The sequence below is a fragment of the Chiroxiphia lanceolata genome, chromosome 9 (assembly GCF_009829145.1).
Source record: "Chiroxiphia lanceolata isolate bChiLan1 chromosome 9, bChiLan1.pri, whole genome shotgun sequence".
In the NCBI taxonomy this organism is placed as follows: Eukaryota; Metazoa; Chordata; class Aves; order Passeriformes; family Pipridae; genus Chiroxiphia; species Chiroxiphia lanceolata.
The window spans coordinates 23,081,860-23,104,105 of NC_045645.1; the positions used below are offsets into that span (position 1 = coordinate 23,081,860).

The 22,246-nt window shown below is 36.7% G+C and overlaps 1 protein-coding gene across 8 annotated transcripts in view; it reads left to right on the forward strand.

Moving 5' to 3' along the window:
* Positions 1-232: 232 nt before the first annotated feature.
* The window catches only part of KCNT2 (potassium sodium-activated channel subfamily T member 2), a 120,338-nt gene continuing 98,324 nt past the window's right edge, over positions 233-22,246 (forward strand). For 5 of the 8 annotated variants that reach the window (XR_004358567.1, XM_032696526.1, XM_032696531.1 and 2 more), the window contains exon 1: positions 233-383. Coding sequence is in view for 7 of the 8 variants with exons in the window: in XM_032696526.1 (XP_032552417.1) it covers positions 289-383 (95 nt within the window). In the remaining variant the exon portion in view is untranslated. The remainder of the gene's footprint in view (positions 384-22,246) is intronic. The other 3 variants (XM_032696527.1, XM_032696529.1, XM_032696532.1) reach the window with 1 other exon arrangement.

A 22,246-nucleotide genomic window follows, 5' to 3' on the forward strand; every position in this document is an offset into this window, starting at 1 on the left:
CGCTCGCTGCCTGGCTGGGTGGGTGGGTGGGCGGTCGCGCCGCCGCCGAGGCCACCGCCCGCGTTCCCCCGGGGCGGGACTTCGCTCCCGGGGGCCGTGAGGCTCCCCCCGAGCCGCCGGGGACAGCGGGGAGAGCCCTCCCGCCGCCTTTGTGCGCGCTCGCCGCGGGGACCGCCCGCCCCGCGCCGCTCCCGCCGCGCCGGGCTCTGCCCGCACCCGCCTGGGCGGGTGCCCGCCGCTCCTCCGGCCGCCGGGGGTCCTGCCTCCGTCCCTTCCCTCCCGGGCAGGATGGTGGACCTGGACAGCGAGGTGCCCCCGCTGCCCCCGCGCTACCGCTTTCGGGACTTGCTGCTGGGCGACCAGGGCTGGCAGAGCGACGACAGGTGAGCGCGGGGTCCGCGGCGGCCGGGCAGCGCTCCGGGAGGGCGCGGGAGCGCAGCCCCGCTGGGAAACTTTCCTGGGAAAGGGGTGCGGGGGCCGCCGAGGGGCTGCGGAGCCGCGCCCCGCCCGCAGCCGGGAGGCGAGTCGGGCCGGCGCCGCTGAGCAGGGCGCGGGGCATCCCGCACCCTCCGGGGCACCCCCGCTGCTGAGCAAGGACAGAACCTTTCCCTGCCCTACGGTACGGGAGGAGGAGGAGAAGGACAGGTACGGTCCTGTATCCGTATGGTAACATTCACTGAGGGAAAGTCCCAAACAAAACATGCTTTTCCCGTTTGCCGAAAGGCTAATTGCAGGTGTCACTAGATGTTTTTACTGTCCAATATCTAGGCTTCTTTACGTGCAGTTTCTTTTCATGCTGGGATCCTCGGCTTGGATGTAACTACCATTATTTTATTTCTTTATGAATTATTTCAAGGACTGTCAGCATCTTTAATTACACACCACTCTAAAAAGGTATTTGTTTGTCTCACATGAAATAGTGTCTTTAAAAATAAAATAACTCCTTATATTAAAACAAACAAGCAAACCAGGAACGTGTGTCGAATTTCAAAATGCTAAATGAACAGTGTTTGTGCACACCAACAGCATCGTGCCACTCTGACCATACAACCTCTTGTGTCAATAGACCATTACACTTGAAAAATTTTGTGTCATACCCACTTTGTAGTGACAATTTTTTGTGGTCAAATGACAGAGGAGCAAAATGTAACAACATATTGGATCGATTTTAATTCAGTATATTTACATTGTCAGAATATGTCTTTAACGTGGCAGTGAGAAACTTTGATTTTTAATGCTGGTCTACATCGTTTAGATTTTACCTACTTCCCTAAAGAAAGATGGATTCTTATTGATTGATAATTGCAAGATCATGCAGATATATAACTAATTACTACTTTTGTTTAGGAGAATATTCTATGCATTGAAGCAATTAAACAAATGATGTTTATTCAGACAGTTATGAAATGGTGAATGACATCTTAATATAGTCACAAAAACTGAATGCTGTTGGTTGGAAATGACAGCATTATAACTACATAATGGACAGTTAAGGAGCATGTTTATTAAAGCAGGGGTTACTGTTAAAAAAAATTAAACTATGTGTATATTCTATATTCATTACTTCTGATCATAGTATTCTTTGAGAGTTTAGAAAGTGTAGATCTTAGCATCTTATACCTGCATTTTATTTTCTACTGGAATAGGAAAAAAACCCACCACCTTTCTTATTCTACAACTTTATTTATTTGAGTTTTGATGGCTAAAATTAACAAAATATTCTTGGTATACCTTTTTGGACCACTCTGGTCTAAACACTTTTTCCAGCTCTAGTTTAAACTTCTGTCAAGCACTTCCCTGATGCCAGTTGTTTGACTTGAACTTTATATAAAAGTTATCTTCTATGAAAGAAGCATGGTCTGGTCTCAAACAGGAAATTGCATATGAGCAACTGCACAACCCATACCATCCATTTAGCTATAGAAATGTCTATTTCAAGTCTATGTGCACTTAACAAAATGAAAATAAACAATCCTTAAAAAATATTGATACCAGAATTATAGCGTAACAGTTACAGAACATGGTTACCATCTGAAAAGTTCAACAAAAGACTAGTGGAAAATTAATAATTACTTTTAAGTACTTCATTAATATTCCAACAAGCATTACAAGAAAGATCTCTGGCACATCTGAAATACAAAAATATAAATGCCTTTCTAGATCTTTATGCATTGTCCTGTGCTGAGGCTGGGCACAGCTGCATTGTGGTAGGAAGGCAGTGGTTTCCCTACAATACAAGCAAGACTGGGCTTTCCAAGAGGCTGTGGTAGCAGCACTCTCTCCCCTAGCTCTGCAAGTTACCATAGCAGTCTTTCTTGATACTAGCTTTCCAGTAATTGAACAAGGTCCATTCTCAAAAAAATCTTGAGTGTTATCTTTTGTTTGTCTCACAAAAGGGCCCTGTCTGGATTCTTACTTTTCTGAACTGGAGGATATTACATGCAGTACTGAAATATTCATCCATTCCTGGTATATTGCTACTATCCATTATGGGAAAAGCATACGTGTTCTGCATAGAAATATTGTCAAATTGGACATACTTTCAGGAAATACTGAATGAGAAAGACTAGAGACTTATGGGGAACCTGACATCAGCTGCCTATTAGTTTGTAAGGGTTAGTGGTATAAAAATATATCTTAATTTTTTTACTTTATTGTCTTTTCTTTGCACTCTTATGTAATTGGTTTGTGTTTGGTGTTGGTGAAGCACGTATTTATATTATACACTAAATAGAACAGAATACAAGATATTGCCAAAGGTAACCCCTTCAGGTGAATGGTCATTAACTATGAATGGAATGTCTAAATACTGAAATACAGCTGAAGTAGTTATAGTATGGCTGCACAATGGCCAATGATCAAGACAGTTCATTTTAGCTATGGGCCCTTGGCTGAGCCTATTATTATTTTGTGCCTATTTCCACTTCACTGCAACTTCTTAGTTCCACTTGCTCTCAGCTTTGTCAGTCTGATTTATATTAAGGGTTTTCCATCTGTGTGGTCTATGAACTTCAGGTCTGTTACCAGCTGAATTCTGTGTCTTCTGTTGTAGTCCCATTCCCTTTTTGATCTTCCCAGTCTGTTCATCCTTGAAGTCTCTCTTTTCTTCTTCCATTCTGCCCTTCCCGGAAAGATGCTTGCTTTATCCTGACTGGGAGGCATATGGTCCACCACTGTGTTTTCAGATGCTTGTTGATTCTTCAAAGTGGAGAGGAGATGGAATTATGCCACAAACCACCCAGGATTCTGTGTCACCAAATCACAGCATAGTTCACCTTATATGTCATATGATAGTATTTAATAATAAATATGATTGACAAGACCTCTCTTCTTTATGCTGAAAGATCTATTTCTGACATAATCATAGTTCAGTTTTGAAACCCTACTGGTCATGTTTCTTTAGGAGGAGAGTTTAATCAGCTATTTCTTTCAAATGTTCCTGTTCATTTATAAAATGCACATGTGCTAAAATCCTCAGCTGAATGCAACAGGGCTCTCATTCAAGAATTCTGTTCTTAGATCTGTATCTGTTTGGATACAGATTTCTAATTATAATTTTCTTTTTCTTGAGGACTTCTCCTACAGAGGAGCCTCACTAAGGCTTTTCTTTTTTTGGTGTCTAGCTCATGGTCCAATTCTTACCTATATTTCTCCAATACAGTAACATCCATCTCACTGCTTTTGCATTTCTGTTCCTCCCCCCCCCCCCGAAAAAAAATTCTGCTTTCATAGCTTAGATTCATAACCAGCCTTGCAGTTGGCTTCAGTAACAGATGGGTTCTGGGCTGTCATATTCCACAAACCGCCAAATTGGATTGTATATTATTTTTCATAAAAGAAGTTGCTGTGTGCAGAAGAACATGGTGAATCTTTGGCAAATGATTTACTTCAGTAAGAAAACTACTTTGAATAATTTATTGGCATTCTTGAATTTGCTGAGTGATTTTTCCTGAAAATAAAAGGATGTTAAAACCAGTTTTGATCTTTGAAAGGCTAGATTTTTCAAAAGACCTGGTTCCCTTTGAAAACTCTGGAGATGAAGCTGGATGCTTACACTACATACATTTTATATAGAAAACACTTCTACAGGACAGCTTGTAAAAAATCAGCCCAGCTAGAGCATGTGTGTGTGTCAAGTGGGTGAATTCTGTGGCAAGTAGGGGAATGTATCAGGTTTCTTCTGGCTATATAACTATCCCAGTCACTGGACTGAGAGTAAAAAGATTGAGTCATTAACTTTTTCACTAGTTTTGTAAATATCGCTAATGTCCCTTTGTGAATCTTACATTTTTCTTTCATTATTGAAAGTATCTGAAAATGAAACAGACTGTTTAGATTTGCTGTATATTCCGAGTTGTTTCGTGACATCATAATGAAATTTTTCTTTCAATTTGGCTGCTGGGGAAGGGAGCAGAAAAAAAAGTGGGAACTCAGTGATTAACACAAGTTTTTCACCTGTTAATTCAGTCAGGTTTTGTTAACTTGTGATTGTAACAGTAAACTATGTAATGAAATGTTTCATAAACACCTGTTCACCAGTCCTTAGTCTTACCAGCTGTGTTAAATAGCAACACAAAATTAGAAAATATCCTACCTGGTGAAGCTGTGACATGTTCAAAGCTGGTAAATAATTTGCTTCAGAGGAGGGGAGAAAAGAGGATGTTTGTCTTAGGTGCCCATGTAAGTTTTGGAAAGATACAATGAAGAAGTTTTTACATACATATATAGTTAAGGTGTGTCAAAATAGCCAAACCACAGGACATTACAGGTGTAAAGAAAGTATTGTAAGTTAAAAAAGCATTTACATGCTGTCCGTATCACTGCCTTTTTTAGTAAGGTCTTTAGTATCTTGCAGAATGCAATTTACCTCACATTTATTAAATCATTTATGTACAGACGTTTAATCTTTTCTTTAGAAGCTTCTAAAGACATAAAAATTGCATTTGTTTTAGTGAATTCTAGCAAGCCAGGAATGTTTTCCACCATTGAAGCATGACTGCTTATTCTAGTGAACTGTTCAAATTTTTCTTTGCGTGCTCTGGCCAGAGCCAGCAGCCAAAAATGTCTTGAACTGTGCAGTGCCTAGGAATGGTTTGGTAGCTTGGGTGTCCAAGGAAACAACACAAGCAGATAAGTTGTGGGTAGTCCAACCCCCACCTTCAAAGCGTCAGATTTCATAACTTTTCTATATGCTGTTGCAAGATATGTTTACAATTTCAGTCATGGAACAAAAATTTACATTTTCCAAGTCTGTAATGTTTTTTCTATTCTGTAAGTATGTAACAAGAACATTAACTGGAACTGGAAATACATTTCAAATCCTGCTCCTGTATTGAGATGAAAATTTGAGTCATTTTGCTACAGTATATACTTTAATTATAAAACTATAGAGCTAAATTTTACCTTTGTGCAAGAACTGTTCTTACACTGAGTACTTATAGGATTAAATTAAAATCAGCTTTCCATTCTGGTGTGCTTACTGCATAAATGAACATTACCACCTATCTGGAAAGGAAAGAGATTCAGATAATAGCACACCTCCACACATCACTTGGACAATTGTACACTGCTGGCTGTCATATTGACTAGTGACTCTCAAGGAACAATTCCCGACTGTAAATCTCAGAAGGCACTTTAACAGTCATTTGTCACACTGTGAATTAGTGAGTAAAGCCCTCCCTTTGCCCTTCCTTTTGGAAATCACCTGAGACTGTTGAACTAAAAGGGGATAAAAAGCCCACACATTTCTCATTCAAGTGATTTAAAATAACTGAGTCTAGATTCAACTTGTATAAAAATTCTATCATAATTTCCTCAAAAGAAAATTCTGTTATGGTTTCTTCAAAATTATCCTCCTCTTTCCTTCAAAAATACTTTAGTCAAATTGGCCTTCTCATTTTAAAAACATTAACTTTTATGAATTCTTTCATTTAACAGAGGCCAGAAATAAAAGGGCTTGAGCAGATATTGTCAAATTTATCTTGATTTCTCCTTGTAAGTAAATTTTCAAAATACGTTAAGTGATCAAGAAGCTTAAATTCTATTGTAAAAGCTTGTGTTTTTTTTTTTTTCTTTTTTAATTGTTCAAGATCTTAACAAGTCTCTTTCACTAAGAGAACAAGGGCTTTTGTATCTGCAATGAGACTCTGCACAGTAATAGTTAAAAAGTTTGAGTTGCCCTAAACCCTGAAGGGAATTGCTGCATGTACAGGCCAAGCCATTTCTCACTCCTTAAAAAAACGATTCCAGAAAAATATTGGCATTTGTAAAAGTGCTGCATCTCCACACCAAGAGGCCTGAGTTTACACTCTTGTGGGAGGTTTAAGTACCATCCCACATAAGTAAACTGTTAATATATCTCCATACTCACCTTCCTTCTAAATTTATCTTAAGATTTGATCCCTATTATAGATAAAAGGGGGAATCAACTCACTTGTGTGGAAGGAAGAGGAAGCAATGTTTTGTAGAAGGCAGTTCCATCAGCTTCATGTAAATTTCTGTTTTACCATCATTCTCGCAGCAAAAATGGAGGCAAAAATACATTGCTTCTATATTCCACTTAAACTAGCACACACTGGAATTAGGGAAGGACATGCAAAGAGAAGAGTAATGTTTCACTGCTGGTATAAATGGATCTGTCCAAGGAAGACTGTGGTGGCATGCCCCAACAAAAGTTTTATATGGCAGAAAGAGTTTAATAACGTCATCTTAAAAACTCCCAGAAACCAAGTAGTCTTCCTCCTCTGGGACAAAATGATGCACAGTTTGTAAACATGCTTGGTACTTCAATCATTACTTAATTATACATTTATTGCCAAAGCACTTATTTTTCCATCTACAACTTGACACATACTACTGTACATCTGGCAGACACTATAATACCCCATGGGAAACTGAAGCAGTTCTTTCCCAAATGGTTTCTCTCTTAATTTTTTTATTATTGTTCTATCACAGTCAGTGATTATGACTATTTATTTTATAGTAGTAAACTCTATGCTGCACTATATGTTACTCTCAGAATGACACTTCTATGATAAATGATAACATTGATTCATATTGTCTCCCTTTTATCCTGTAAAAAGGAAATAGATCACTTGGAGCATGAGAAATGTCTGTACTTTCTTTTGTAAAAAGAGTGAAGTTGTAAAATAAATCTGCCAACCATTCCAGCACTATACATTCAGTTTCTAGACTTCACAATTAAAGGTGATCTTTAGTACTGAATTCTGATGCTTACAGTATGGCCAAATGCTTATACTAATCCACTAAATTCTTTAAAAGTGGATTCTTCATTTTTTTTTCAAGTAAATGAGCAAGTTAAGTCCTTCCTGGAGGCCTGCACTCCATGGTCCCATAATCTGTCATTGGAGAGAACGTCATTCAAAAGTTGTAAATGTTCTGCAGCACAGATTTGGTACAGAATGCCTTAAAACAGCTGTTAAAAATTTCAGCCTCCCCCATGCAATCATCTGCTAATTATGTTAGCAGTCAACTTCCTGGTGGGAAGTAGCAATAAAACAGAAACAGTCATTAGGAGACAAAACCCAGTGTTTATACTCACAGATAAAAACAGTGATATTATTATTTACTCAGAAGTATCTCGAGGGACAAATCCTGCCTCCACTTACAGAGATATCTGTTGGGAAGTGCTGTACTTCTGTGGTGGAAAGCAGGTTGCTAAGTCTGACATCTTCGTGCCTGACTTGCCAAATACCAAGCTATGGAAGATGTGGAAGGCAGGCATTAGGTTAGAAGCAGTGGAAGTTGTCTACTGAGCTAGCAAAAAGGACAAAGCTTTGCCCATCCCTCTGCCTGGGTCTTACAAGTCTCCTGCTACCTTTAGCCATTAATAACTAACAGGGAGCACAAGAATCATACACCTGGCAGGGGCACTGACACAATTTGAGCAACAGTCCTCACTATGGATTAGCTCTGCCAGCAAAGTCCAGCCCTGCCTCCTAGATTCTGTACTCTGAGTCAAACCCCTTTGACTGTTGGCACAGAAAAGAGTTTGCCCTTTAGTTTTTTATGATGTTAAAGTTAAAAGCATTTACTGTATTTGTAGCCTAAAGTTACAGAGTTCCTTCACAGTATAGTGATTGAACATAGTGATATTCAATAAGAAGTAAACATTATGAAATAGCCTCACTCTTCTATTGTTCTAAATGACCAAAAGCTTCTAGAGATTTTATGTTTTTCTCACTTTGTTTTCTCTTCCTTTTGAGACTCAAGAAAACTGCAGCACAGACAAAACCAGTGTTACCAAACCAAATCTTAAATACAGATGGGAAAAAAAACCAACAAGCCGCACTGCAAATGGAAACCTGAGGTTATATTTGTTCCTTATGAATAACACCTGCTAATACACAACATTCCCTGACCCTGGAAGGGGATTTAGTTTCTCATCTTCACACCAAATTCAAAAGAAGCTAAGGGCACTGGTCACTTATCACTATGGCCTTGTGGTTCTCACCATTGAGCACAGACAGCTATAACAGAGGGACTAAAGGCTAAGCTCTATATTTAGCTGAATGTACCCTTTGGAAAAGCGAGTAAGCTATATTTTCACTGTGTACAACAATCTAGCATTTGTTCATTGTTCAGAGGGGTTTAATCAGTTAAACAAATATCTTTTGGAAAGGCATTATTGTAGATATTGTCCAGTTTTTAACTACTGTTTTGTTTTCTCAGTAGTAATTCAAATACAAACACAAAAAGTGGAACAAACTATTCTGTAATGTGCAAATGTTGATTAGTCAAGACTATCAAAATCTAAGTAGATTTTTCACCCACCTAAGAGTATCATAAAAATGAAGCTTATCTCACAAGAGTCGTTCCAGATGCCATGTATCTCATTGACACTGAGGAATTCATTTACAAACTGTATTCAGTGACCCACATGATCATTTATTTTTGTACTGAGACCGACCGCAGATTGCATGAAAATTACAATTTAGCTAAAATGATACAAACAACATTCCAAATGCACTGAATTAATTTTAAAGTCTTGATTAGTTTTTGCTTCCCATTTTTCCTATTTTTTGTCAGTTCACATCTGTGAACACAGTCCGAGTCCAGCAAAAAACCCCAACAAAGTAAGTTAAATTTGTACTGACATTATGAATCCATTTAATACAATTAATTGTGGCAGTTACTGTTTGTGACTTGCTGGTGATTTAGAATGTTGGGATTCTAGTGTGGTGTTGGCAGAGCGCTGTGTGTGGTAGGAAGAACGAGGCTGGCTACTCGAAATGTTTCAGAGTATAGAGGAAGTATCTCTGAGGGTGTAAGAGAGAGGAAACTTTCAGGAGCCTCTAAAAGGCCATCTTCTGGAATATACCTTGAGCTAGTCTGAGACCATTGTGCAAGACCTCAAGTTTTGCTCTTAATTTCAGATAAAAATGAGCTGTTAGAAGATCACCATTATCAAAATTATGAGGTGAATGTCTTCTTCCAAGGCAGAGATGAAGGGAATGTCGAGTACTGTAGCAACCTGCTGCTACTTAACTTCAGGCTAAGGTGAACTGAGCATTTAGAACTGTTTTTCCTTTCTAAGGTGGCAGAGCTACTTTACAGTAATAGAAATGGCCATATGGAGAGAAGGAAAAGCTAGAAGAAGGCACAGTAGTATTTCTATCACCCTAGACGTCTGACAATTGCTTATCAGACCTCCTGACATCAGTACAGCCAGTGCAGTCCATAAACACAGATATCTCCTTGTTGTATCCATATATTCCACCTAAATGTGATCAGCATTAAGATCTATATAAGACTTAAAAACAGGATGGCAGAACAATACTGGTGCTAAACCCACCTCACCAGTACAGTTACATAAAGAGATCTTAAATAACCTGACTCTCACAAAAGCCAGCAAACCCTGAAATTTCTGCACTCATCTGGGAAGTCCTATTTAAGAGGAAAAAGTAGTGTTTACATTGACTAGGCCAGTTTTCTAAAGGTACCTGTTAAATGATTTTCCAAATATACACAGGACACATTTTGAAAATTTGAAGTTATGATTCCAGAAAATTAAATACTGGGCAAACTATTCTACCAGCCATATGACTATGAGCAGCATTTTACTTCAGGGAGTACTAAGTGTTATTTAATATGAATAAAGATGATAGAATTAAACTTTTAAAATATTGTGAAACTTGATATTTTAAATTTTTCTTACTCTAATGAACAGATAATTAAAACCATGCCTTATGATTAATCAGGAAGTGTAATAGCTCACTCTGAGTAAGGAGACTGAGATTTATATGAAGTCAGTAATTATATGTACCCTGTTAGCTATGGAGAGAACAGTATCAGACAGGTGACATTTTAGAGATAATAATGACTTTTAAAACACTTGTTCAATTATGTGTTCAATGTTCCTGAATCACTGCCACTCCTTAATGAGACATTTAGAATTAGTATTAAAATTTTGTAATTCTTTTTCATGTAAAACAATAATCATATACTGTGGTTGATGCTGTGCATCAAGATGCATTTGAAAGGAAGAAATCAATTCCACAGCACCGTTTAGATATATTGCACTATATAATACATATGTTAAGCTGTAAGTATTACCTCAGAAATCCTACATATTTTATCCTCCATCTGGATGTCAACACTGGAGCCAAAGCGGCTTTAAATACTAGAGAATGAAGACAGATATGTATCAAGGTGCAATTCTTTTGGAAGGAGTCATCAGCAGGAAATGTCATCAACACTCCTCTGTTGATTTGGTAGAGTAAATGGAGTCTCCAGCGTTTCCTCTGGGGGAAGCGTCAGGCGAGACACCTACTCTCAAGTATTGGGCTTTTGTTTTATGTCTTTTTCTGAGTCTCTGCCTAAATGCTTCTCTTTGTATTTATCAGTTAAATACTCGCCTTTTGTGTAACTGCTAAACACGTGATTGTGGGAGACTGAAAGCGTGTACAGCTCCTGTAATTTCAGGGAAATTGTTATAATCTGATATTCAGCTTTATGTTACTTCCCAGAGTTGTTGGCATTCTAATGGCAGCTTTTGGGGTATTGTCTAAGTGTTTCCAGACTGCAAGTGTGGACTGTCTGAACAAGTAACTTTAAAAAGACACTCCTTTTTATAAAGTTACCCTGATCCTGGGCATGTGTAAAAAGCATATGCAGTATCATTTTTTTTCTTTTTCACTTTTTAACACTTCAGCTATATATGTAATCTCAGATATGTTCTTTCTAGGCCTGTTAAGGTATCTGTGGGAAGTTCCTGACAAATTTAATTTGACTTTTGACTACTTTTTTCCTTTAAGATTGGGCATGGTTCCTATAATTTCTTGCCCTGTAATAAACAAATATTGTTAATCTAAGTAAAGCTGTAGATAGTTGGGGAATTGAGCAGAGTGCAGTAAAAGAAAAAAGACAAAAAGTTAGACTTTTAAACTAATTTAATTTATTGGTTGGGATGTCATATTCTTGCTTCCTAACTAATTTAATATTACTTCTATCAGTAGAAAAAGGAATGTAGCTTGCAGAAGAAATAAATGCACAAGAAAAATTTATTTTAAATTGTCTGATGTAATGTCACTCCATGCTTTAGCATGTTTTGTGACAATGATCAGTACGTATTTTTGGAATACAATCCAAAAGATAATGGCATAATATTTTTAGTCACTAAAAATTCTAAAAATAGTAAATGTAGTATCATTACCTTTAAGTGTGCTATTATTAACTAGTGATATTTCTCCTTTGGGAATACTGCTGGCTATGACTAGAATAAAAAAAGAGTGATAAAAACTAAACTTCATTGTATATTGTTGTGGGTGTTTTTCCTCACAAATAGAGTAATATGAAGGTGAGGGAAAACCAGAATTAGAGAGATACTTATTGTAGATAAAAAGCACTATGCTCATTTGCTACACTATTTCATCAGTAAATTCCATAATGACTTTCAGTAACTCTGACAAGGCTGTTTTAATCCTTCCCTCAAAAGAAACTGAAGAAAGGCTAAATTATTATACCGAGTAATGGTTTGATAAGAATTAGCATAAAGCTTGCTTTTAATTGGAATTCTAATCTCTACAAACCTGAAAAACTTTTTCAGGTACCTTTCTCCTTCTCTGATCAAGTAAAGATTCACAATGCAAGAAGTTCTATATCAATTTTGATTTTAGGAAAAAAAGAAATTTCAGCATTAATCCCCTGTTGCAAAACCTAATGTAGTTATAACATGTAAAAGGCATTGTTCCTTAGAAATCAGCACAAATGGAAAAACCCAAAACAAATACCAGCTCTGTTCCTTATTTGCCATGCTGCTCTCTTCTAATTACTCCTTCACCTCCAACAGATTTGTAGTTGAAACTATATTGTGCAAGCCAATGTTTTTTCCTGAGATTGCCATACCACCTAAAGTGGATTTGTACAAATTCTGATTTGTGCAGCAAGACTGTAGAATACTACATCAGTATTGTACATTATTGTTTTGGCCTGGGTTGTATCTGCTGTGTGTCATTAAGCAGTCATCAAAATACTGTAAAACCACTAAACCTACATGAAGAAAGTCAGCCAAAAAGTGTTCTGACAGTTCTAGAGGATTGGGACACACGTGCACATGAGCCACAACTTTTTTTTAAGTAACTTGCAGAGAGATTTTCATCTTTTCACATTGAATATCACCTCCTTCTAAAGAGTGGTCCTCTTTATTTCAATGGGAATGTTTATGGGTCTTAAACCGAGTAGAAGAGGTTATTTTCCTTTGAAGAGAAAGCATAGCAGGCAATACAGTGTCAAGACTTATGAGTAACTTAATTTATTGCACCTTGTTGCAATGTAACTTATTAAGGCAGCAGATATAACTGCAGAGATTTTCAAATATGTGGAAAATTCAAAGCTAGCTTCAATTCCCTTTATCTCTGTAATAAGTATAGGCATAATAGGTAAAATATAAGCACAATCTAAACAAATTTCCTGTAAATTCATATGCTGATTTTTTCATTATTAAATGTGAAATAATAGCTATTCCATTTTAAGTCTCAGTTTGATAAATAACATGTATGTCTACATTTTCATCCCCTACAAAGTTGGGCTTTATGTATTGTACAACTAATAATGACTGTTCCCCATTCTGTGCTACTCTGTATTGAGGTTCCTGGACCGTTATGCCAGCAAACCCGTTATTCTATGTATTTTAAATGGCAGTACTACCAATGCATACTGTTAGTTCACTGTTAGAGTATTTCAGGTGACATCTTAGTGACCAGTGTTTGACAATCTGAAAATATTCTAGAAGATTGAGAAGTTCACAGTATCAGTCCAAATACTGAAAATAATATATTCATTTTTTGTTATTCGTTATTTTAAGGACAGAGATGCTTCGGGTGTTTCTGTAAATACAACTTCTCTACAAGTCCACTGTTAGACAAAAAGCAGATGCAAAAATGATAACTGCATATCACTGCACTTGATTTTCTTGAAAATCTTAGCACCAGGTTCCATTTCAAGTACTCTTGCCCTTTTCTAAGAGAATGTAAACTGGCTAATATGGAGTATCAGGAGTCTGGGAAATTTAGTTAAATTATGAACCAAAGCATGTCCAGTATTTCTTTTAATTTCATTTATTTTATTTTGGAAAGTGCCCCAGGCTCAAGTTTACAGTGCCAAATAATGAACTGAAACATTTTTTTTTTTTTGTGTAAAGCTTTATATCAAAATGTAATTTATCAGAGATAAGCTAGCATTAGAGTAGGTGGCTAAGAGGAAGTTTTGATCTCATTAACCTTACAAGGAAAGTTCTCATAAATTACTACATCGTTCTCTAGTCATATACAGAAGATCTAAAATTTACTCTGAAGTCTGAGTGAGAATTTGACAAGATGTTACAAAGATAAGCATAAAAAAATCATATGTCAAGTTGATATTCAGAATAAAATAATTGTAGTCATATGTGTTTAAAGTTAATTCAGTAAATTCATTGAAAGTCTGGTGACTTTTAAAGGTATGATAGAGAAAAGCCAGAGTGGTATAGAAAATATCCCTTTGGTATTTGATCATCTCACCCATTATATGGTAGCATAAGTTGGATTGCTGGATAAATGCTGAAATACTGACATAAAGAGACTCCACAAATAGAGTAGGAATGCTATTTAACAGTATATTTGAATATATTTGAGATATACTTTTACATTTCCAGTGGAGAAATAGTTCAACGCAGTCAACTGGAATAGAGTTATTCTATTGATAAACCATATTAATTTTCTTTTCAACTGTGCAGAGTTGAAAACAATGAACAAAAAAAAAAAGATTCTGAGAAAAACAAACCCAAAACCTCCAGGTAGACTAATTTATTTAACCTCTGAGTCTAGACTGAATTGGCTACAGCTTTCTCATCAAATTTCCCCAAGCCAGCCATTATTCCATGGCTTTACTGATGATAAGAATCTGGACCATTTTGAAGACGAGACATTTTACACTCCATCATTTTAACTGAGACTGTTTCATTCACATTAATGATTATGATGTATATTTCACAGCACTCTGAGGTATGAAAGCATGATTTTATCACTTTTACCTGTTTGTAGTTTTTGTGGTAACGTTTCAGAGTTTAAAAGTAGAGTGCTGAAATAAGCAAGTGACCACAGAAAATATGAGAAGCCCAGGCTACAGCAGAGATTTGAATGAGGATCTCAAAGACATGCAAGAGAAGGCCATGTTCTCTCTTACTACTTATCATTAGATGAGTACATTAGATGTTGGCATATTTAAAATATAGGCAGCAGAATAACCATAGTCTTTCTGCTCTTCCAATGGAGGTGGTAAACCAGAATTCCTAAGCTTTGAATTGTCTTTTAGGTAACTTCTCAAACTTCCAACTGTAACCATGAGATTTCAGACCCTTCAGTTCAGTCACAGAGGTACAAGGAGGAGAAGATGGATACATGCAGTTTGAGCTATTAGAAAGGGGGGGGGGGGAAAGGATTAAAGGCCTCAGAACTTTTGATTTTCCAAATCACACAATCTTGGAAACTGTTTATATTTTTCTCTTTCCCTATTATAAATATATACCCTCCATTTTCAGTATAAAATAAAATCATAGAACAGAGTGAATGCAGTAGAATATTAGGAAACCTGAGCTTGGAAAGTTACTGAAATAGGTTCATTTCCTTCTAACAAAGAGATGAAGATTGAAAAGTGAGCACAAATTAAAGTTCTTATATCTGCTCTTGCCTTACACGATATAAAGATGGATTCTTAGCCTGTAGTGAGACCAACTGCAAAAATCTCATTTAATGGAGCAGGATATATATCTGCATATGGAGAGAATGTATATGGGTCTTTTTACCTTCTCTGTGACCAGATGTACAGAAGTCAGAGTCTGATTAATAAATGTCGATGAACACATTTTTACCTAAACAATTAATATATTCACACCATAGAAAGAGAGGTGAAGTACCTGAATTTATAGTTGATTTCAGTTGCAACTAATTTGCAAAATATTTATTCACTTCTTTTAGTTATTATAGTGCTCTTTTTGTCTGGTTTCAAGGCAAATAAAGAATAATTTTGCCTTGCTTAGCCTACTTCTGCTTTATAGGTGCAACCAGCCTCTGCTTCAAAAAGAAGTTATCTGGCTTATTCTATTAGAAGGCTCTCTGTTCTATCTGTATGTTCCTTTATGACAAAGGATTTTGTAATATATTATTTTTCAAGTTGTTATCTTCCTGTTCAGTAGATTCTTTTCCTCTTTGACTTTCAAGCTGATTTATTATATTAAAAATGTGAAAAAATGGTATGTTTCTGTAGCCATAATAGTATTTTTTATGGTACATTCTTAAAAGAAAATGTCTTCTGTGAGGATAGGTACTCACTTCACGTTATATCATAACATGTTTATTTTACTTTTTGGGTTGTTTACTTTTTTTCTTTATATGAGCATTGGATGTTTTACCTTCGGTATCAATCTCCAGAGAACCTTTTCAAATGCCTTATAAAAATTTTAGTACATGATGTTCACTTCAGACTTCCCCCTTATCTATCTCTTCCAATTATCTCATAATGGAGCAGAGTGCTACAGCTCATAGTCTATTTATATCTGTCATTCGCTTCATTCTTAGGTTGTTCCCAGGCTAAATCCAACTTGTAGATCGTGGCATGGGTGCCATTTGATCTTTTTTTCATCTTTTGCTGAAATGCTAACTAGTCCTTTATTTTTATCATTCTTAATGTATATTATAAGAATATTTTAGTTTGCCTTTTGCCATGATTTTATTTACCTGCTATTTTTGACTTTACTCTTATCTGTAACACTGTGGTTACTAAATATGTCAATTCAGTATCTGGCATTGTAGCCTGGACTCTGTGCCTGGAAACTCCCTAACATTTTAGCAGTGTTAGGAGTAGGATGACTGGAATATATAAAAATAAACAGAATTAGTATATTAATGAATAACATTAACCATGTATCTGAGACTATTATACCCATGGTGTTCACGTCCAATTAGAAATTGTGGGGACATGCTTGTGCTAGGAACACGGCTGTATGCAATTCCACAGAAACTGAAATCACTCCACACTGAACATTATCTCCTGTCCCTTTAAACTATTAAGGTGGTCTCCAACATAAGTTACTATGGAATAGTATCCTTGAGAACCTTATATTTAATTTTTGAAACAAGGCATTCTTAGGAGTTCAGAAAGAGAACAATGGGAGGAACAAAAGAGCATTGGAAGGAAAGTGCTGTGATGTAAAAAAATCTAATTTTGAACTTCATAAATACTTGCCTCATATTTTTATTTCTAATTGTGTTTTGATACAATCCAGAAACCTTGATTCTAGGTCAGGCCATTGTAGAAAAGCACTGTAGAGAAACAGAGCAGCATATGATTCCCCTTTCGAAAAGAATGTGGCAGAAGTCAAGCAATGTGCAGCAGGTAGATGGAGCACAGGACCGGGATATATACATCAAATATGAATCGAACAATGAAGAATTCGGGGTACTGAGCTACCCTTAATCCTGAAGACATATACAAGACTGACACTTGAGAGACACTTTTAGAGTGTTTTGAGGTTTGTTTGATTTTTAGAGACATTTGAAGGCAGCAAACATGGAAGAATGAATAAAGGAAAAATAGACAAGGTTACAGCAATAAATGGAACACAGCCTTCCTCTAGACAGAACAGTGGCTTCATGTGTAGATATATTTGTTTGTGTGGTAGGGTAGGACAGGGGATTCACCTGCTGACTGTGGGTAGCTGCTACTTCTTCAGAATCAGTTTACCCCAAAAATATGACCTGTAAAAGCCTCCTTTTGGGAATACTGTGTTTATGCATTTTCTGACTTGTATTTCTGCCTATGCCTATGTAAAAGGATCAATTTTGATTTTATAAACACTACGAATTGAAATAGGGATTTATAGTATGCTTTATTTTAGTAAGCTAGCAGTACATAATGCTGTTTCAGTTGATGGTGTAAATTTATACAGTTGAAATGTAATATTCTAAGTTTCCCAACTGCTGTTGTTAAAAGGATGAAAGCTCTTACGATATCCTTTTTTTTTTTTTTTTTTTTTTTTGCCAGCCATACTTGTCTTTGCTCAATTAGGTTTCTTTTAAAATTGAAGAGTGTCTGCACTGAGGCAGACTTAGTCTGTTACTTAGCAGATTGAACTGGTCTGTTTGGTCATTTATTTAGCAGATAGTGGTAAGTGATAAGACAAAATAATGTAAGAGCAGAGCAAGTAACACACTGCTGCTTATTTTAATATAGTTCCATCCTGGTATACCCCCTTTTAAAACATTTCCCTCCATCAACACTCATCCCATTCCCATGCATATTTCCATATTATCCTAATTTTGTTCTTAGCATCAACATAGTTATTATTGAAACAAATAATCAGCATTTCCCCAGTGACACCAAAGTGGTCCTGATGTTGTGTTCGGAAATGCTAAAATGTGCTCTGGAACTTTTGTATTAGTTAACATTTACAAAATGTTATTAGACAGCCTAATACAGGTAGTGTCATTAAGGAAAGGTTGCAGAGAAACATCTGCAGCATCTTAGACAGAAGTAACTTATGTTTGTGAAATGGGCTTTGACTGGAGGATTATTAGCATGACCAAATAAACAAGCAATATATTCTGCATCACCTGACCATTTGGAAGCTCTAACATCCAAACAGAGATAGGATTTTTTTTCATAACCCATCATTTTTAAAAAAGACTCAATCGAACATAGCCTCACATACCTATATTCACATTTATGAATGCAATTCCATGAACAACACAGTGTACAATCCTAGACCAGAGCTGTTGGATGTCTTTTCCCCACCCACCTTTTCTTACCAGTATTTTGTGTATCTAGGCTTCTAAAGCATCAGTACCTTAACTTTGTGGCATCAAATTCATGCTGTCTTTTACACCAATACAATGAGATAGTTTTTAATCACTGTAAGTTGGTCAAACACTGCAGCTGCACTAAGGTCCTGCCTTCTACACTATCCCAGAGCGCTCACACCTGCTATGCCTTTTCATTAGGTATAATAATCACAGTGATAAAGATAAGTCTGATGAACCGAGTGATCCAATTGAAAACTCTCTCCTCAAAAGAAAGAATATAAATAGTCATCAATTAGAACAAAGTCCTAGTCAGACTAATGTAGAAGTCACCCCCTCATAAGGGTGATGTGAGCAGAGACACTCCCCTCCTCCTTGTACAGATGGCAGCTTCTTCCACTGGTCATAAAAAACATCCTAACTTGACAGTGTATCTACTGCTGTCTGCCAACAGTCAGCACAACCCTATTTTACATGGTTGACAGATAAGTGATTTTGTGTTTATATCTAGTTTGTACACAAACCTATATCAGTGGTTGATCTGATAATAGGCAAATCTATTGGTCAGTACCGAGATACTAAATGATAGTTGGCAAGCAATTGCGTTGTTGAGAGCAATGAACTGTGTGTTCATATATAAACAACTATCTAGTTCCAAACATAAATCAAACAGCTACTGCATCTATAAACTAAAAACTGCCTATATGACTGTCCTGAAAGCCAGTAGTAAGCTGATAAATACCAAACATGATTCAGTGAAGCCATGCAGCTGACTATTCCTTAATGATTTTACTGCTCTTGCAGAGATCCTGAATCTAAAAGGCTCCATGCTGAACACACGTACATATTTTCCATGTTGTGTATACACTTGACTGCAAGTTTGTCAGTCATACACCACAACATTAAAGAGTGCATCTGGTTCAAACAAACTCTTAGACCTGGAAGTACAGTCTGGGCTTAGCCTCATGTCCTAAACGCCTCTGAATGGCCAGGTCTGACAGCAGCTCTTTCTCCAAAGTCTGAGTTAACAGTAATCTCGAACCACAGCCCCAGGCTTGGGTCTCTCCTCCTTTCAGGGCTGCTCCTCTCTCCTCTGCAGGTTGCAAAAGTAAGGAAACTAAGCTCCCCTCTGTTCCACCAGTCTGAGCCCTCTGGCTTTGTGTTCTTGCTACTACTGACACTGGAAACCTGGGCAGCTGCTTTTATTTACCACATTGTGAGGCTTGGCCACCCCTTACTCCAGCCTGTGATTAAGCTTCATTGCAGAGTCTATGACTCCTTTGTAACAATTATTTCTTGGTTTTCTTGGTTTTATTTGTTTTTAATTTTAGTTGTGAGGGGTTCATTTGTTTTGGGTGGCTTGTTTGTTTGGTTTTTTTTTTTTTTTTTAAAGACACTACTGGAGAAATAATAAGTGTGATTGTTTGGTCTTTGTGGATTACTACTACAATAGTGATTTGGACTGGCAGACTTTTATTTACACTCCATTGCACTGTAAGGCACCTGGTAAATACAGCTGTCAGGCAATTTCTGTGCAAGTGCAACAATTTTAACTTGTTAGTCCTATATAAATAAGTACACTTATGTTTACAGTGCTACCTAGATGCGTACAAGGATTTACCTTCCATGTAGCACAAGACTCAGCCAGCCTTCTTCGTGCTGTATAAACTGCTCTCAGTGAGTTTGCTGCACAGGGAGAGCAGCCTTGGCACTTATTCCACACTCATCATATCCTTCTCTGGAGGGGATTAGAAGGTGACAAAGCAAACTGTGGTGACAGCTGGGGGTGGCAAGAGGAAGTTGTGAGGATTAGGGCTGGAAGGAAAGGCGTAAGTGGCAAAGGCGGTAACAGAAAGCAAAATTGAGCTCTTTCCTTCCTTCACAGCTCCTAAGCTGAAGAAACATCCTTCAGTTTTGCTGAAGGAAACAGCCAAGAGGTCAAATAATCAAGGAATCAAAGATGTGTCACAGGTATAGAGATGCCCATACAGACTGCAGATGATCTCACTGGAGACTAAAATTAGCAATAACTTCATTCTGGTGAAGTAAGGTCTAAATATTTGAAGGTTCAAGTGTCTCAAGAATTTCACAGCTTACTTTGCTGTGACTTGTTTCTGCAAATGTAATTCATACCTGGATTGCCTTTGCAGAATGGGCACATGCAAGTTGTAGACTGAGTGCCAAATTTTCATTGACTAGAGATGAATTTTACCTGCAAGGCTTTTTCTGTAGTAGACATAACATTTTTTGAGGGACTTGTGATTCAAATTCTGAGGCATCGTGGTAGTATCACATCACAGGAAATATAGAAGGCATGTTCTGTTTTAATTAGGTCAAAAATCCCAAGTAGTACCAAAATTCAAATGAAAATAAAACTACACTTTGGGTTAATGAATGCATTTTCCTTGGAAAAAATAAAAATATTTTCTACTTAAAGAACAGTAAAGGAAATATAAAATATAATAAATCTTACTGAACAATTTTTCAGAGGGAAAAATGGTTTTGACATGACATGTTGACATTTCTATCTTAGAACTGAGAACACTGCATTTCTGAAACTTCTCTCCTTATGAAATGTTAATCAGTGAGTAAGACTCCATACAGAAATCATGTAAATTCATCTGTTTATACTGAATGCCATAATTTAAGACCACTTTTCATAAACTTCTGTTTCCTTTTAGGTTGGTGCACTTAATGCTTCCCTATAGTTTACTAAGTCATGGGTAAAAATGTAGATTAATTTACTGAATCCCAGTATTTCAGTTTGGAAAAAAAAAAAACACCAAAAACAAAGACCCTTAAAAATTCTTTTTCTGACTTGATATAACTATGCTGTGAATTTTTTCAGGAAACACTGAATAAATTGTTGGCTATAATTGAAGTTTGCTAAGTATAACTAGCATAATACAGTAAAAAAGAACAAAAGCAGAAAAGTCATCAAGCAGAAGTAATAATAAAACAAGATGGTAAAAAGCTGTGGAATTATATTGGAGAAGAGTCACATTGATCTCCCAGTTTTATGTAAAGTACATTGTACAATTGAAATAGGAAGAAAATTACTTTCATTTTTGGAGAGAAATACTAATTAAATACTTAAAACAATAGAAAAATAATTAGCTTGCATATTTTTACTATTTGATTATTTTACTCAGCTCTAAGTGAATAGAATATTTGCATTCATCTAAGTAGGTGTTGGATCACATGTACTAGGAAGCTGGCTCTGTGTTTCAGGTAACATATTAAAGAGTCCTATTTAAAATTTATTTTACACTTGGTCATGTGATACTTAAAAAATGACAGATTGGGAATTCACCCACAAAGGTTTTTTTCTTCCTTTTTTTTGATTTTTCTATCCATCTGTTCTTTTTTCCTTCTCCCTTCTGCTGCATTTTCAGAAAACTAAATCTTAATTTCTTATTTTTTAAGTAAAAATAAAACTGAGATTAGCCATCTAATCTATGAGGATATTATGTACGGACAGCTCTCAGCTTTGTTCTACTGTCTGTTTTTGCAAAGATGAAATCTTGAAAAATAAGAAGTAAAAGAGAACCTGCAGAAGAGCAATAACAGAACAGCCAGTTACATTTGTCTTACAAATTAGAAATAGAGTTTAAGTGAATAGAGATTTAAATTTCTCTGCTAATCAGAGACTAACTCGAGTCATTTGCAAAGGACCAAACCAGAGAATGATAGAATCAACCAGGTTGGAAAAGATCTCTGAGATCATCAAGTCCAACCCTTGATCCAACACTGCCATGGTTACTAGACAGTGGACCTGTGAACTGCCATATCTAAAGTAAGCAATGAGTCTTTAAGACTTTTATTTATTTAATATTCTATTCTACTACAAAATCTACTAGAAGTGTTTAAGGCTGCTATTTATCTGAACACCTGTTTCTATCTTTATCTGGTTAATCTCCATGACAATGTCCCTCATAGTGTTTACTGCTTGC